The following is a 17270-nucleotide window of genomic DNA, read 5'->3' on the forward strand; positions in this document are numbered from 1 at the left end:
AGCCCCAATATCAGTACATTTTCAACAAATTACAAGCTAACACATCAACAAGATTCTGAGCATATTCCAAAATTCTTCAAATTGGGATGGGGTCCACCCTTGTTCTGGAGACCGTCTCTTAACCGGCCTTTACCCCACATCATGTTGTAATGAGCTACTTTGAACTTTTCTCACATACATGTACACCTATGTTCAACCATGGGGACATTTTGTCCAAATAGGGCAGACTCATTGTCATAACTCATATGCAAGGTATTTCACGGTGCGGTGGGACGAAGGTGAAAATGCTTATGCAAAAGCAATAGTGCCTAGGTTCTTGTTGGAGGGGCCATTGTTGGTAAAAGAGTGGTTAAATGAGAGTGTTCACTTGCAAAGTGTGGTCTACCACTTGAGACTTGAGGGGGAGGCCAAAATGTGTTCAAAAATGACTGACAAAATGTGGTCTACACGTAGAGGGAGCTCAAAACAGAGCGTTGAGCATAGCAACCAAAATGATCCATTAGATTTGCTAAGATTTTGCATGCTCTATAGAGTACGAATAGATAGTATGAGGACCCAACAACCAAAACCAAAAGGAGACTAGCATTGCATGTGTCTTCATTCGCCGAAACCGAGTCCCTGGCAGTTCTCAACAGGTAGCTCTTGCTCTGTTGTTCTTCTCCCGCTTGCAAATTGCATGCTAATCTCTGCTTGAAGATGGCTAATCTCTTCTATTTTGAGGGAAATTTGATGGGTTTGTCGTGAATTCCTTTGTAATCCTGCCATGATCCTAGACTCTCTCTCTCTCTCTCTCTCTCTCTCTCTCTCTCTCACACACACACACACACAAAGCATGAGTAGATAAACAGGCTTTTGCACCAGGAACGGATCGGAAGTTAGAGATGAAGCGGCTAGTAGGCAAGGGTCCTCCACCATTGAGGCTTCCGCGCTCCACATGGACAGTGCAAGAGATTTTGTGTCTTGTGGATGCCAAAAAGGAGAATGTGGAAGAGAACGAGGTCGGTGTGCAGTGGCTTATGCAAGGCTCGGCACACCGCGTGCCGTTCTCAAAATGGCAAGCTGTTGCATCAGCATGCTCAGCAAAGTGTGGGGCCCGAAAGACGCAGAATCAATGTTTCCTCAAGTGGAGACGCCTTCTTAAGCCATGGCGTGCCATTTTCATTGCCGGCCCTGACCGCTATTGGGTCATGTCACGAGAAGAGCGTAAAGCCTCTTGCTTGCCTCTGTCGTTCAACCGCAGAGTTTTCATTGCGATTCTTCATGCATTCCAATCCTCAGGTACGTCGCTTAGTATCTCCTTGTTCCTAATTTTCTTCTTGTTTATAAGCACATGAGGATGACTCTGCTCTGTTACTGATGCTATTGGAAGCCCAATTTTTTTACATGTTTATAAAATAGTTCCTGACTGAATTTCTGTACATATGCCGTTGTGTGTTACTGACAAAGTAGGGGACACTAAGCTGTTGCTGAAGCCTCGTGACCACCGTGGAGAGACGAAATCATCAACCGTCAAAATAGTGGAGGACACGGAAGAGCTGCCAAATGCCAAAATTGACAAGAAAGAAGAGCTGCAAATCTTGCAAAAGAAGCTCGAGAAAGAAAGGCCTTCGGCCAATCGAAGACGGGCAACATCATCTCCCCAACCAGGGTTCAGCCAACATGAAGTACATCATGAAAGAACGTCCCTTGGGACGACAAACCATGTGCAAGAAGACGCAAACCACCTTTCTCAAATTGTGCATGAGCGCTCTCCTCACAAGGATCCTGTACAATCAAAGGTAGCGGAAGCCTCACAAAGTCCGACAGCATCGCCCGATAACAATAACCAACACACTGAACCGGCATCACATGACAATGTGGAAGAGAATATCCCCATGGAAGAGAATGGCGCGCAAGATTGCTCAGAAAGCTTGAACCTTGACAAAGAGACTATTATAAAGTTTCTAGAGTCTATAAACTCAATGGCCAAGGTAATGGAAAGCATTGTCAAGGCTTTGACAAGGTGAAGTTTCTACTTCTTGTCATAAAGCAAAGATCACGTTGAGATGAGTTCTTTGTGTGTACATTTGATAGAAGCTTGCAAAATCATGTCGAACTATGTAATGCCGTCTCCTTCAGAGCAAGATCTAATCCTTTGTATATAGATACAAAAGGGGACTTAGACACATTCGTACTGAATGCGGTGCAAATAGTGGCTTGTCAAGTTCAACCATATTTTGCGACATGTGAATCATAGCAACCCAACATAAGAAATTCATAGTGTCCTAATCTTCTTAAAGAGATAGTGCTTGATGATGTGTTTTGAGGAGAAACATGGCATGCACTTAGCTTCAAAGTTATTATGCAATGTGATTATGCATGAACCGAGGAATTTTACCTACCTTTGAACATGTGTATGTGACCTTGTTTCTATTCTCTTTGAAATTATGTCCCGATGATTTATTGGTCTTGAAGTTATGTTGTATAGCTCGAGAATATGGCCAATCTAGCTCCGAGTGCGCCATCCGTTGCTACACCTACTACACCTCGCTTGTCAGACTCGCCATGGAGAAAGGGCCATGTAGTGCATGTGAAAGTAATTCCAAGGCACCGCGATCGGGCCTCTTGCTAGTGTGAATAGGGCTTTACTTCTGATGTTCTTGGATATATGAAAAATCAGAATTTTGGATGAAAAATCAGAATTTTGGTCTTTCCAAGGCTCACTGTGAGGCCTCTTTCTGGTGGAAAGCTCATCATCCAAAGTATGAAGATGGAGTTGTAGATGAAGTTGTGGTGCATCTTATGACTCCAATACCAAGGCGTTCAAGAGATAATAAAATCCCTATATCTATGCTATATTTACACTGCAGGTGTACTTAACAATCCCTCACCCCACTTAAATGAAAACATATTTTGGAGTAAAAATGATCCTCTCTAGTTAACTTAAATGATATGCTATATGTTTTGATAAGTGACTACTTTGGGTCACCATGTAGCATAAGATAGACTAGGGTACATGCAAGACCTGCTGCACCTCTTTGCCCAAAGAACATACCGTTGATATCTCGTCAATGTAGAGACCAAGAGACCATACAACGTCCGTAAGAGTGGGGCGCCCTTCCTTCCCACCAATGGTGTTAGAAGTGGGCTTTGAGGTGGCTCTTATGCATTGTGCTCGGTCTGCCACCTACTCTTAAGAGAGTAAGTCCCCCAAATCATATGTGATGGCTCACCAAGCATTTGAAGGCACTCAAAGAGCCTATGGTGCGGGGCCCTGTTAAAGGCTTTCTAGAAATACACAAAGCTGTAGTGTAGTCGCCTCTTCTGCAGCTTTGCCTGATCAATTAGGCAACACAAATCAAAGACGTGGTTGATGTAAGAGAAGTCTCATATGAAATCGACCTGTCTTGGGTTCTAGCACAAGAAGTTTTGGACAAATTCTCACAATAATTCCCACATTGTGAGTTACCTCAACATCATGAGCTTCTGTGAGGGAGGCACCGCATACCTAGCTAGCTACGATTGGGGGTAGGGGACCGCCGGCCCGGTGGGGGGGGCGGTGGTCCCCTACCCCCAATCGTACCTAGCTAGGTATGCGATGCCTCTCGAACAGAAGCTCCACCGGGCCGGCGGTCCCCTACCCCCAATCATACCTAGCTAGGTATGCGATGCCTCTCGAACAGAAGCTCATGATGTTATGCATTGTATGAAAAACATTGAAAAAGACTCCGTTTTCCTACATGAGAAAATCTATAAATCTTCTTGTGTAGGGCCCTTGCTTTCTATACAAGAGCGCTCCATAGAGTTTGGCCAATGTGTGCCTAGTCGTGATGTAGTAGCCCAGGGTAGCCTGGGTCAAGAATTTTCCTTTCCTTGTGGCTAGGCACAATGGTGTGCATATTCCACTCTATCAATAATCTGTATGCTCGTGCATGTTGAAGAGAAAGGGAATGAAAGGGACAAAGATGCTAGTGGAAGAGTTCAAGGATCTAGTAGGATAGATGAACACCCCAACAAGCATAAGGATGTATTTCTGAATAGAATCTCGGTCAAAGGGTTGCAAAAGATGGCCCATATCCAACCAAGAGTTTTGAAGAGTTCATGAAGAGATCTCTCAGGCTAGCAAATTAAGAGGAAAAGCAAGATCGACATACCTCTGATAGTTTAGAAGGATCCAGTTCATAAGAATCTGGGGAGAAAGTGTAGAGCAAGATCAAAACAAAAGAGATACTAAAAATTTCAACTATGTACAAAATGGAGGAATTGAAAAAAAATCAAAAATCATTGCAAGCTTTCTTGGGAGCAATGGAACTTCTATTTATAGCCTTCTAGAAGTTACTGTAGGGTAACTATTGTGGTAATTACTAATGTGATTGATCCACTGTTCAGCTTTCTAGGAGACAGTTCCCGCCTGTTTGAATCATCTTCGCCTTCTACATCTTTCCCTCCTTTTTCTTTGATTTTGGTATAACTCCAAAAATTTTGAAAAATCCACCGCCTGATTTTGAATTGGTGTTGAGGAACCCATCTGGTTTTCTTGTTGAGGCCCAAACCTTAAACCCTAAACCCATATGTCTGTTTGCTGAGTTGTTCGATGTTCCTCATGAAATTGGCCTATGTTCCTTCTACGTAGGCCGATGTTCCTCTTGAGTTGGCCTATGTTCCTCATGATAGTACTCCTCTGGAGTGACTAGCTCTTTTGGTATTACTAGCTTTATGCCATATTTCATGTTTGTTGAGTGCTTGACACCCCTATAATTGTAATTCCAAGGGTGCCCAACCAAAGAAATTCCAACACCTTACTGGGAAAATTCACCGTCTGATTTTGAGATGGAACTACCCAGTATCCTTCCATTGAACCTGCTTCCTCTTGCCCTTCTTCTGTGTTGGTGCTTCAGAAGTTCTAGTGCCAGTATTGTCCTTTTGGGATAAGTCGATAAATGGCCTCCTGCTCAAGCTGATCCCGCCTTGCCGTGGACATCTCCAATTCATAAGGCGTGAGAGGATTATATGTTTTGGTGTCGATATCATACAGCGTGCGTCTACCTTTGTCAAACGGAATCTAGCCAATTTATGACAATTGTTGGCCTTCTTGGTTTGCAGGTGGGGTTTCCTGCACCCTGTCTTCAGGTTCATGCAGTTCAGTCCCCTCCCCAACAATATCTGCCCCTGCAGCAAGTTCTCCTACTGGTTCTTGTTGATCATCACCATCTAACTCATCTCCTTGTCTCCCCCTTGCAGATAATTCCCTTCTAAGTCTAAACCTTGTTCCATATGAATGTTGTGGAACATTGGACCCCTGCCCTGATTCACTCATGCATTGCTGCTTCTCCCTTGTCTAGATTATTGTACTAGCATTCTTTGATTATGCACATTGTAGTTTGAAGGTAAATTACAGGCTCCAAAGGGTAACAGTTTTGTAACTACCTTTTCGAGAATGAGAATTCTGACTTCGCTGGGCAGTTGTGGGTAGAATTCTTTCAAGAATTGTGATGCATACTCCTCAGACTCTTCCCCCTGTGTTTTCCAGTTCGCAAAATCCCGCAAATGGTCACTATCAGGGAACAGGTCGCCGCTGTGATTCATTCCTTAGCACCCATATGGTTTTAGGCAAAATTCGAACCAATTGCAGGATCGCCAAATGTTAGGCACACATTGCCATAACAAATAACCAATGCAGTAAACATACAATTCATATCAAACAGGAAGCAGGAAACTGCATACTTCAAACACCATACTGCAAAGGAAACAGGTACATAACATCATAGATAGAGGGAAAATAGTGTGCCATTCATCATCATTATTCAGTAATACAGAAGAAAACACAGAACTAATGCAGGAGAGAGCCCACTACATCAACAGGCATAGACATAACTGCTTCTCGTCCTGAGAATTCACGAGACACACAACTAACTTCCCCAAAATATAAAATACCCATGTTCACTTATCCCTAAGGTTCAAAGATAAAGGTTTTAGTTACAGTTCAAAAAGTAATAGCCTGACTGCCCTGAAAGCCCTGATAAATCAGGCACTAACACCCCCCTTCCTAAAGATGCCAAATCAGGGTACCAGATGGACCAATAAAAGGGAAATTTCCAAAATTGAAGGCCCCCCTATAAAAGTAAAATTTTAATCAAATTAGGGGCTTTTTTTGGGGGGGGCGTTTGAAGCTTGCAAAGTGGAGTTCTCTGGCAAGCTAACCCCTTTGTAACTTTTCCTTGAAAATGGCCATGGTGATGGCAGTGCAAGTCTGTGTACATGCCTTTTGAAGTGCAATCAAGCCACTATTTCCCCGCATTGTTGTTGTTTCCCCTTCCCCCCTTCTCTTTCTCCTGCTTTCATGTTTCCCTTCGGTGTCGGCTGTGTGGAAGTGTGTGCCCCCTCGGAGCAACGATGTTTTGTGTGAGGGAGTGAGACTGAGCGGCTGTGTGCGTGTGTAAGGGTGGAGACAGACCGTGGCAATAGGTGTGCGTTGTGTGGTGGATTTGTGGAGTGTGTGAGCTGCAAGAACTGGGTAGGCGGTGGTCTGGTAGTGAGAAGTGTATTTTTGAAGGTGTTTTTCGAGAGGATAGGGGTGTTGTGGATACCCTGAGCTATAGAAAGGCCCTTGTGTTTGTGTCGGGTGTTAGGAAATAAGACGTAGCTAAATAGATAATTGAGTAGATTACTTAATGGAGAGAGACAGATTTATATACACGAGATTATAGAGTAGAGAGAGAGAGAGAGAGTACACACGATATACGTGGTTCACCCAATGTGGGCTACGTCCACGGGAAAGCAGCCACTCAATGGCTTTAGTACTTCAAAACAAGAAGTAGTTTACAAAGGGATTATACCCTTAATGGAGCTCCCGCCTTGCTTAACTCTCACCACCACACACTCACCTTGTTGCATCAACTTCACACTATGAAAAGTGTGTAGAAATGGCCTCCTTTCATAGGCCAAAAGGGCTGCCCTCTCTTATGAGAGACAGCCATGTGTAGCCGCCCTTGTGCGAATAAGTCCAAATAGGACCCTCCAATCCGCCCATATGTGGCCGCCCTTGAGAAGACAAGTCCGCTTTTGAATTCGGCCACCGGCCATTGAATGCGGCCACCGGCCACCGGCCATTGACTTCCGACCACAGGCCACCGGCCATTGACTTCCGACCACCGGCCATCAGCCATTGACTACCGGCCACCGGCCAACCGACCGGTTGTTTTCCGACCACTTTCCGGTTGCCGTCCGGCCATAATATTCCGGCGGAATAAAAAAAGTCTCGGGGGCCTCCGCCCCCGAGGCCTTTAAAGTTGCCCCTGATTCTTGTCCGTGAAAATTTTAGTTTCCGGTGAGTGATTTTCCTTCACACATGATGGCTTCTCCTCATAATGGGGGCCTTACAAATGTGCGCTTTTACCACAGAAAATTACAAGGGTAAATCAGGCTCCATACTTAACAATCTCCCACTTGGAGACTTATCTCCAAACCAAACCTGTGACTGCTTTCCATTCTGGCTTCTTATCCTTGAATGCCGATTGAAGATGAGCAAAAGCTCAACTTCTCCTTGTTGACCACCTTTGTAAACATGTCTGCAGGATTTTCACTTGTATGCACCTTTCCTAGCTTTAGTTGTCCCTCTTCCAAAAGAGTGCGTATGAAGTGATATCTCACCTCAATGTGCTTTTTCCTTGAATGAAAGGCTGAGTTCTTCGCAAGATGGATAGTGCTTTGGCTATCACTGTACAAGACACAATTGTCTTGTTTGATTCCAAGCTCTTCTAAGAATCTGTGAAGCCACAGAATTTCTTTGCTTGCCTCCGTCATTGCTACATACTCTGCTTCCGTGGTAAAAAGTGAAACCACTTTCTGCAGCTTTGAAGCCCAACTTACTGATGTGCCTCCAACTGTGAACACATAGCCAGTAGTGCTCCTTTGAGTATCTTTGTCACCTGCCATATCTGCATCAGCATACCCTTCTAGAAAAATATCAGTTCCTCCAAAATACAAAGCATTTGTTGTTGTCCCTTTTAGATACCTAAGTATCCACTTCACAGCTTGCCAATGCTCTTTACCTGGGTTTTCCATGAACCTACTCACAACTCCCACTGCATGTGCAATGTCTGGCCTTGTCCAGACCATAGCATACATTAGAGAACCTACCGCTGCAGCATATGGAACTTTAGACATATAGGCTATCTCCTCTTGTGTCTTTGGACACATATCCTTCGTTAGTTTAAAATGACCAGCCAAAGGTGTAGAAACTGGTTTTGCATTTTACATTGCAAACCTTTCTAGTACCTTCTTGATGTAATCTTCTTGAGATAGCTTTATTGTCTTCTTCGACATGTCCCTTGATATTTTCATACCAAGTATCCTCTTTGCAGCACCTAAATCTTTCATTGAAAAAGATTTGGACAGCTCCTCTTTTAGGTCTTCGATGTCCTGCATGTTAGCACTTGCAATCAACATGTCATCAACATACAGCATTAGGATGATGAATTTCCCATCTCCCAAAATTCTCCGTGTAGACGTAGTGATCCGAGTTGCATCTTGTGAATCCATGATCCAACATCCATCGATCAAACTTCAAGTACCATTGTCTTGATGCTTGCTTTAAACCATACAAGCTCTTCTGTAATCTGCAAACCATTTTCTCCTTACCTTTTACTTCATACCCCTTTGGTTGAAGCATGTAGATTTCCTCCTCTAAGCCACCGTGAGGGAATGCCGTATTTACATCCATTTGCTCGAGATTTAGATCATGAGCAGCCACAAGCTTAAGACAAGCCTAATTGAGTTCATTTTTACAACAGGAGAAAATATTTCATTGAAGTCAATACCTTTCTTTTGAGAAAAACCTTTTACCACAAGCCTAGACTTGTACCTTTTCTTCCCACCTTCTTCTTCCTTTAGCTTGTACACCCATTTGTTTTGAAGTGCCCGCTTACCTTTAGGCAACTCAACCAACTCCCATGTTTGGTTGCGATGTAGTGAGTCCATCTCCACTTGCATGCTCTTCGTCCATTCTTCTTTGGATTCATGTTGCATAGCTTCTTCATATGATTTCGGCTCTCCAGAATCTGAGATCAAGAGATGGTTGAAGGAAGGAACAAACCTTTCTGGAGGTCTACTTGCTCTTGTAGATCTTCGGGGAATAGGTTGAGGCTCCTCATTTGGTTGACGTTGTTGCACATTGTCACCGTTTGCAGTCCTTAAGTCTTCACCGTCCTCAAGCTCCATGTACTCATCACCTGTTTCTTTTGTTTGTTTTCTTTCCAAGTAATCTTTGTACATATTTTGTTCGTTAAAAATTACATCCCTACTCCTTAAGATTTTACCATCTTCAGGATTCCATAGGCGATACCCAAAGTCTCCTTCTCCATAGCCAATGAAGAAACACTTTTTGGACTTTGCATCTAACTTTGATCTTAGGCTTCTATCTATGTGCATGAAAGCCTCACACCCAAACACTTTGAGAAATGCATAATTCACCGGTTTACCTGTCCATGCCTCTTCTGGAACTCCCCCATCCAATGCCGTTGAGGGTGACCGATTGATTAAGTACACAGACGTACTTACAGCTTCCGCCCAAAGCTCAAGCGGTAGGCCTGCATGTAGCCGCATGCTTCGTGCTCGTTCCATGATTGTCCGCTTTTGAATTCGACCACCGGCCATTGACTTCCGACCACCGGCCACCGGCCATTGACTTCCGACCACCAGCCATCGGCCATTGACTACCGGCCACCGGCCAACCAACCGGTTGTTTTCCGACCACTTTCCGGCCGCCGTCCGGCCATAATATTCCGGCGAAAAAAAAAGTCTCGGGGAGCTCCGCCCCTGAGGCCTTTAAAGTTGCCCCTGATTCTTGTCCGTGAAAATTTTGGTTTCCGATGAGTGATTTTCCTTCACGCACGATGGCTTCTCCTCATAATGGGAGCCTTACAAATGTGCGCTTTTACCACAGAAAATTACAAGGGTAAATCAGGCTCCATACTTAACATCGGGTGTGTTCCCCCATTCCCCCTCTCCAACGTGGTAAGATGTCTTGTGTGGATTTGTATGCATGTTTCCAACTTTTCAAGTGGAAAACACCTTGTGTGGAAGGAGAAGATGCTATTGATAGTGTTTTTGAGCTGCTTTTCAAATTTTGGAGTGGAGCTACTAGTGGTTGGAGTGATGGTCTCTTGGGCATAAAATTTAGAGAAATTGATGCATCAAGAAGATGATGTGAGATTTATGATGATCGATGGGATGAGCTCGAGCCATGAGATGCATTTTGAACTAGCTATGGTTTTGAATGATTGTGATAGCTTATGGTGTGAGATAACATGTGCCAACCTTGGAGAAGATTCATATTGAGCTTGGGATCCAGGTGGGCACTGGAATTTTATCAAGAAAAAATATGTTTTTCCCTTTGATGTGAGTGACATGCTTGCATACATAGATGGTGTTATCCAGGTTGGTAAGTTTCCATATGATCTAGGAGGAGCTTTGTGGTCACTTTCAAGGGTTTACGTCACTGTTTGATGCAAGTGTTGAGCATAAATACTCAACTTGGGCATGGGCGATAATGATAGACCGCTTTTGGCATGTACAAATTAGCATATATATGCATGATTATATGTACAAAAAGATGTAAATATGTGCATTTAGGAGCTTTGCAAAGTGGGTTCAAGTTCCAAACTTGGTGTGACATGTACACATTGTAAATAGTCATGTTTGTGTGTAAACAGTCGGGTACACATTGTTGGGCAAAAGAAAAAGTGGGACACCTCTATAGCTTTATATCCCAGGAGCGTTAAAACTTCAAACTCATCACCAAAATGTATCCCAAAACCACTCTTAGTAAACCCCAACCAAAAGTCCTATGCTCCCTCGGGAACTTACAAACACACGCCCACCCAAAGGACGATAGCACATAGGAGAAAACCTTGTCAAAGCACGGACTTACAACACACGCCAACCAATGCATATGAATACAAGGGCCTCCCCTTTCACAATTTAACATCACAAACCCACACCTTCAACATCAATTCCACAATTTTTAAATACATGCCCTCCCAATCTGTCTGTACACAATTTGCCACTAGGCTACCATAGCCATAACCCTATAGCAAACTAGTCGTAACTTGAAGAGCACAACTCCAATTGGGGAACTTTAAAGCTTGGAAGAAATCTTTTAAAATTATTGGCAAGAAATTTGAGGATGACCAAAATTGAATCTACATGCCGCTATATGAAAAATTGATGCGAACAGAGAGCTATCCCAACACGACTACACGTAGGGAAGGCAAGGCAAGGGAAAAACTACATCAGAAACCATCAAGAAGGCACAACGGTCTAAAATCGGAAAATTTCTAGATTGTTACTGAACTTTTTTAAGTTTGTACATGAGTTTTAGTTATCTACAAGTCTCACTTCAAAAAACTCACTAACAGGCACATACAATAACCCGACAGCTGGCGCTATCCTAGTAACTTGCCTTGCATATATTGCTAAAGCAAGCTAAAATACCCACAAAAAGAAATCCACACACCCTTTTGGCATCACGTGTCATGTCCATATGTAAAAATTTACAAAAAACAGGGTTTTGAAAATGCACCCAACATAGTTTGCCACACCCGAGCCTCCTAGATCGTTCGTGATTGGCAGCACAAAAGAGATCCTATAAACTGCATGAGGGAGTTTTCATTTCATCTTCATCATCAGCCACATGATCAAAAAATTCCTCAAAAGAAGGCTCATCCTTGATTACATTCACCAACCTTGCATATACTTCTTCAACATGTAGGCATTCACACGTGCTTTATGTGGAGTACCATCCAAGTCAGTAAGTTGATATGTGCCATTTGGAAACCTGTTTAAGACCAAGAAAGGACCTTGCCAGTTGATTTAAAACTTTTCTTGAAAAGTGCTATCAAGCTTACTATTGTAACGAAGCACCATGTCACCCTTCTTGATATCTTTGTCCTTCACCTTCTCATTTGCCTTCACTTCAAGACCTGCTCATAATGCTCAAAAGCCAACAACCTATCCAATTGTACAAATTGAAAATATAGAAGACTCTTCTTGAGTGCATCATTAGTCTCTTATTCAAGCTTTAGCATCAGCTTCAATGCTAGTATCTCCACCTCAATAGGAAGTAAATCCTCTTTGCCAGAAACTAGATGGAAGAGAGAAACCAGTATTTGATTTGATAGAAGTCCTGTAAGCCCATAGAGAACAAGGTAGCTCTAAAACCCAAGTCTTCATATTATTTCTTGTCATCTTTGTAAGCACCCTTATGAGTTCTCCATTAAACTTTTCATTCATTCCATTGCATTGGGGATAATATGGAGTAGTAAACATGCGATGCACATGAAGCTTCTCACATAGATACTCCACCAGCTCTCCCCTGAAACCTGGACCCTTGTCAAAAAGAAACTCCAACGGCATACCAAATTTGCAGAAAATATCTTCATATATAAATTGAGAAACATCTTTGCTTGTGATTTTCTTAACAACTTTGGCTTCGGCCCTGGCTTCGGCCCACCTAGATAGATAGTCAACAAAAATAATTATGTAACTTTTGCCTCTAGTTGTCATAGGGAGAGGGTCTATTGCATCAATATCCCACTTCTCAAACACATCATAAGCCACAATGGTGCCTCTAATTTTTTATTTGAGAACCCTATTTTCCATGTCTTGGCACTCTTTACAAGACTTGCACCAATGATGAACATCATGTTGCATGCTTGGCCACACATACCCTTCCTGCAAGACTTAATGCAAAGTGATCTTTGAAGCAAAGTGACCACCACAAGAACCCTCATGATTCTCCTCCAAAATTCTATAAATATCCTCTTTCCAAGGCACTTTTCTCATCACAAGATCATCCTCTTTCATATACAAGGCATCACCAAGTAGCACATGCCTTTTGGCACAACAAAGGAAGGCATACTTCTTTGATGTCTCCAACTCTGATGGAAGCATACCTGTTTTTTAAAACTCTTCTTATCTCTCCAAATCTTCCCTTCCCAAATAAAGAGGAGAATTAGCCCTTATCACATAAAATTGGCCAATTGAAACTTGTGTTGCACCATGTGCTTCTTCATTTTGAGACCTGTCCACATGCCTTAAACTCCAAGCTTCAAAATGCTTAAGCAGATTCTTTACTTCAAAACATATCACCTCTTCCCCTCACATGATAGATGCCAAGCTCAAGGAAAAGGTTGAGTCCTTTCTCCAAAGTAGCATACACACCTTCATTGTTGTTTTGTGCCGTAAGCTTAAAACTCCTTTTAGTTACCAAAGTACCTTGAGGATCATAAATTACAACACCTCCTGAAGTTGCACCATGCGCTTTTCTGTAAGAGCCATCAAAAAATAACATATGTTTTTTATGTCAGGAGCTTCCATGTGTTGCTTCTTCATTGCGTCCTCCTTGATAAGAAGAGGGCTTTCCTTATAAGTAAGCAAATCAGCCAATGTAGCCCTTATACTCTCCTCAGCAAGAAAAGAGAATTGGAATTCCTGTAGCTCCACAATCCACTTCATAAGCCTCTTTGACAAAGTAGAGCTATTCACCAATTGAGGTAGAATAGTGTAGCTAATGAGAAATGTGAATGGTTTGGGCAAGGTGCCAGCCTACTAACCTTCAAGCCTAGGTGATGCATCATTCTCTCACTCATCATCTAGATATGTGGTCCTCCATCAATATAGACACTTGTGATCTGTTTCCCTTGATGTGGATACCTAAGATCGGCAAGACTCTTATCTAAGTTCCTCTTAGAGATAGCACCTATGATTTTGGAATTTGGACTATCTTTGTCCATTTCTTTTTTACTTAGGTGCTAAGTGGAGTAGTTGACGCCAAGAAATCTTTGCGTCTTGCAAAGATATATCGTCAACCAAATCATATGGTTATGAAGACTCATCAAGCATGAAGTTTAAAATGCCAATTTTATAGAGTGGCTTAGAATTTTTATTACTAGACTTGGCTCGAGTCCACTTCATTTCTTTTGCTTGAGAAGCCTCCTCATGCCTAGCCTTCTTTAATTGCATAGCTTCTACTTCATCAACCTTAGCCTTACCCTTGTACCTTGCACTTTTCTTGCTACATTCTCCCTTTTCAAACTTACCTTTATCATCCAAATTGATGATGCTTATTGCTTGGTGTCTAGTAGGCTTTGTTGGTAAGGAGGGATATAAACTCAAACTAGTGGTGGTGGGTTTTGTTGCATTGTGGTCTCAAAATCTTTAGTAGTGTTCCTTGTTGAGCTAATATATGTGGTAGTTGTGGCTACCGTGCTTGAGGTGCAAACAATTGACTTTTCCTTGAACCCTTGCTGAATCCTAGTCTTCTTGGCTATGGATATAATTACATACCATGACCATAATCCCCAAAATCGTCACAAAAATACTCTTGAGCTTGTCTCCTTTGGGCTCTTCCTAGTTTTGGGTTTTGAGAAAGTACGCACCCTGGTTGCACCAACTGTATATATATTTGTCTAATTGGCTAGTGATTTGGTTGAGTAGTTCTTGATGATCATCCCCTATTTCTCTTGGTTGATTCCCCTATGGTATTCTCTATGATACTTGAAGTACTCAAACCCCACCAATTTCCTCTTCATTAGGTTCCTTGGCTTGTAGGCACTGCTTATTATCCTTGAGGTGGGCTACTTTGAATGCCAATAGAACCATAAGAGGTGGCCATAATGCAACCACAAACCAAATTTTTATTTAATAAATCTAGTGCTTCGTATTTCTCTCTTGATGAGGTAACCCACCTATCCCACAAATCCTCAAACTTTGACTTGTGGGAGGCATACTCCAACAAGCTCCCCTTCTTTAGCTCCATCAATAGCTACCAACGCTTCTCTAATGTGGTTCTCTCCACAAAAATTCTTTCAAAAGCTAACCTCAAATTGTCCCAACCATTTATTGTGGCCTACAACAATGCAATGTACATAACTTGGACTCTACCTGCATGAGAAGCGAGGATATGTGTAGATGAGAAACATTATCATCTTGCCCAAAGATGGCACAAGCTATTTTCAAGCTTTTTAGAAAGTCAACAACATCTTCAATATCCTTTCTTGAGAAAGTAGGGAATGCCATATTAGCCATACAACTACACAATCTACACTTTCCTTCAATTTTTTTTATCTTTACTAGTTTTTCTCTTTCAATTTCTTCTAGTACATAGATACATGATAAAGAAATTTTAGAGTCAAGCTATAGATATCTACATCAAAGGAAACATGATGATGTATAATTTGGGAAAATAAGGGGCTACAATGAATTGTTGATGTCCTACAACGTTTCTCTTCTAAACATGGCAACGATGATCTAAAGGACATATTTCTATCCAAGATCACCTTCACAACCTAGATACATTGCAAAGGCTAACCTTGAGGAAAAGGCTTATTTTTTTAATTCTTTTCCTTATCTAGATTCTCCTCCAATGCTTCATGCATTGCTAACACAGTACTAATGTTGCTAGCATCGTCTTCATGGTTAGGATGTAAAAAACATGGGATAGTTGAGCTCACCTCAAGTGACTTGCCAGTTTGCAGGAAACAAACGAGCCCTTTAAAACCACTCAAGCTTCTTGAACCAAGAGACAAATTAGGCCCACCAGCATGTGGAAGCTTCTTTAGACTTGGTGTTGGTCATTGTGGTGGTGGCTCTGAAATCCCACTGATGTGACAACTCAAGTGCGTATGTAGAAGGAGAAAATAGCCACATGTCTTTCACCTTTGGGAACACTCACTGATAGAGTGTGTTCACTTGTAGTAGTGATGAAAAACTCTTGCACCTCCTATCACCAAACCTTTCATGTGGGTGGGATTAACAAATTCAAACCAACAGGTTGAGGAGATAGGCTACTTTTTGTATGCTAATGAGGGTACAACTTGCATATGGGTTTCATCAGCCATACCACCCAAATCAGCAGTCAGACCATACTAATATAACTGACATCCAAATATAAGGTTAACAAAATAGTATGGTTGAAAGGGGAGCCACCCTGACCACACCATCCAAACCCACACCAAAGACATTAGCTAACTAGGGAGCCAGCCTCGCAAGAAGAGGAAGCTAAACATGCACCACCAGAGTCCGTTCCCCCACCACAGGAAAGGGCTCCACCTATACATAATTGCAGATGGTAAGAAGAAAACATGCCAAACACGGGGCAGAGTCAAGCTCCATCATCAACTTCACAAGAGCCTACACCAAAACAAGAAGGTAAACGAGCATCCAAACCAGGCCGCAACATGACGGCCACATCGTCCCAGAGTACCATCATGCAGAGGAAGCTGCCACACAGATCCCCACATGCACCATGAAAGTGCAGCATACACCGCCAATCCACCATTGTACATGATGCAATCTAAACAATGGGCCTTTATGGAGGGCCAAGCACCATTCGAGAAGAAACGTACACTAGCCAGAGTTTGATCCCAGCCCAAACCCCACAGCCTTGACCACGAATGACTAGATCCACAACCAACAGAGGCCACCAAAAATTCCAAGGCACCCTCCTCCCTTGAATATCTTAAAGCCGTATTTGTGAATGCTTTGCCCTTGCATGAAGGGCGGGCAGCCGCACAACCCTGGTGCAAAAATAAGGCTTTCGTTGAGACGTCTCCACCTGCCCAGGCAGGCAGGAGTAGCCAAAGACTCCATTCCTACAGCCTCCCTACTCTCGATCCCAAAGAACCCCCACTTTCCAGGCCCTAAACCTACACGACATTCAGAACCATGCTCGCTCACCCTCGTCACTAATTGACACCTCCTTAGGGAGGTGGGATCAATGGCCCACAGTAGGCGTCGCAAGGTGGCGGGTGCAATCCCGGCCATCCGATTGCCGTTTGAACTAGGTGTGAACTAGGAGTGAACTCGGGAGGTATGTGCACCACACCAAATCTGGTGTGAACTCGGTGTGAACTCAACATGAACAAAGTGTGAGCTTGTTGTGAACTAGGGAGGGTATGCACAACACACCAAATTTGGTGTGAACTCGGTGTGAACTAGGTGTAAACTTTTCCGCGACGCCGCAATCTATAAACTTACCACACACGCGCCTTTCAACGAACGCACAATAGCCTAGTGGTTGGAGTCAATTCCATGGGGGCAGAGGGTAGCGGGTTCAAGCCCCGGATCCGAGAAAGTGGAAATCTTTTGTATTCCATAGGCAATCCAATGGTCACAATCAACCGGTGATCATGAGCCATTGATCCCACCTCCCAAAAGGAGGTGTCCATTAGTAACAAGGCTCACCCACTTAGAAGATCCTCCAGCACAACCCACCTATGGGGCCCCCAACC

General features: G+C 43.0%; 1 protein-coding gene across 1 annotated transcript; it reads left to right on the forward strand.

Moving 5' to 3' along the window:
- Window positions 1–434: 434 nt before the first annotated feature.
- On the forward strand, window positions 435–2278 carry LOC147450929 (uncharacterized). Its single transcript, XM_086520832.1, has 3 exons — window positions 435–635; window positions 862–1278; window positions 1450–2278. The coding sequence occupies exons 1-3, from the start codon at window positions 590–592 to the stop codon at window positions 2004–2006; spliced, it is 1020 nt and encodes a 339-aa protein (XP_086376958.1). The 5' UTR covers window positions 435–589; the 3' UTR covers window positions 2007–2278.
- Window positions 2279–17270: the final 14992 nt, after the last annotated feature.

The sequence above is a fragment of the Adiantum capillus-veneris genome, chromosome 9 (genome assembly GCF_014529385.1).
Source record: "Adiantum capillus-veneris isolate H3 chromosome 9, ASM1452938v2, whole genome shotgun sequence".
In the NCBI taxonomy this organism is placed as follows: Eukaryota; Viridiplantae; Streptophyta; class Polypodiopsida; order Polypodiales; family Pteridaceae; genus Adiantum; species Adiantum capillus-veneris.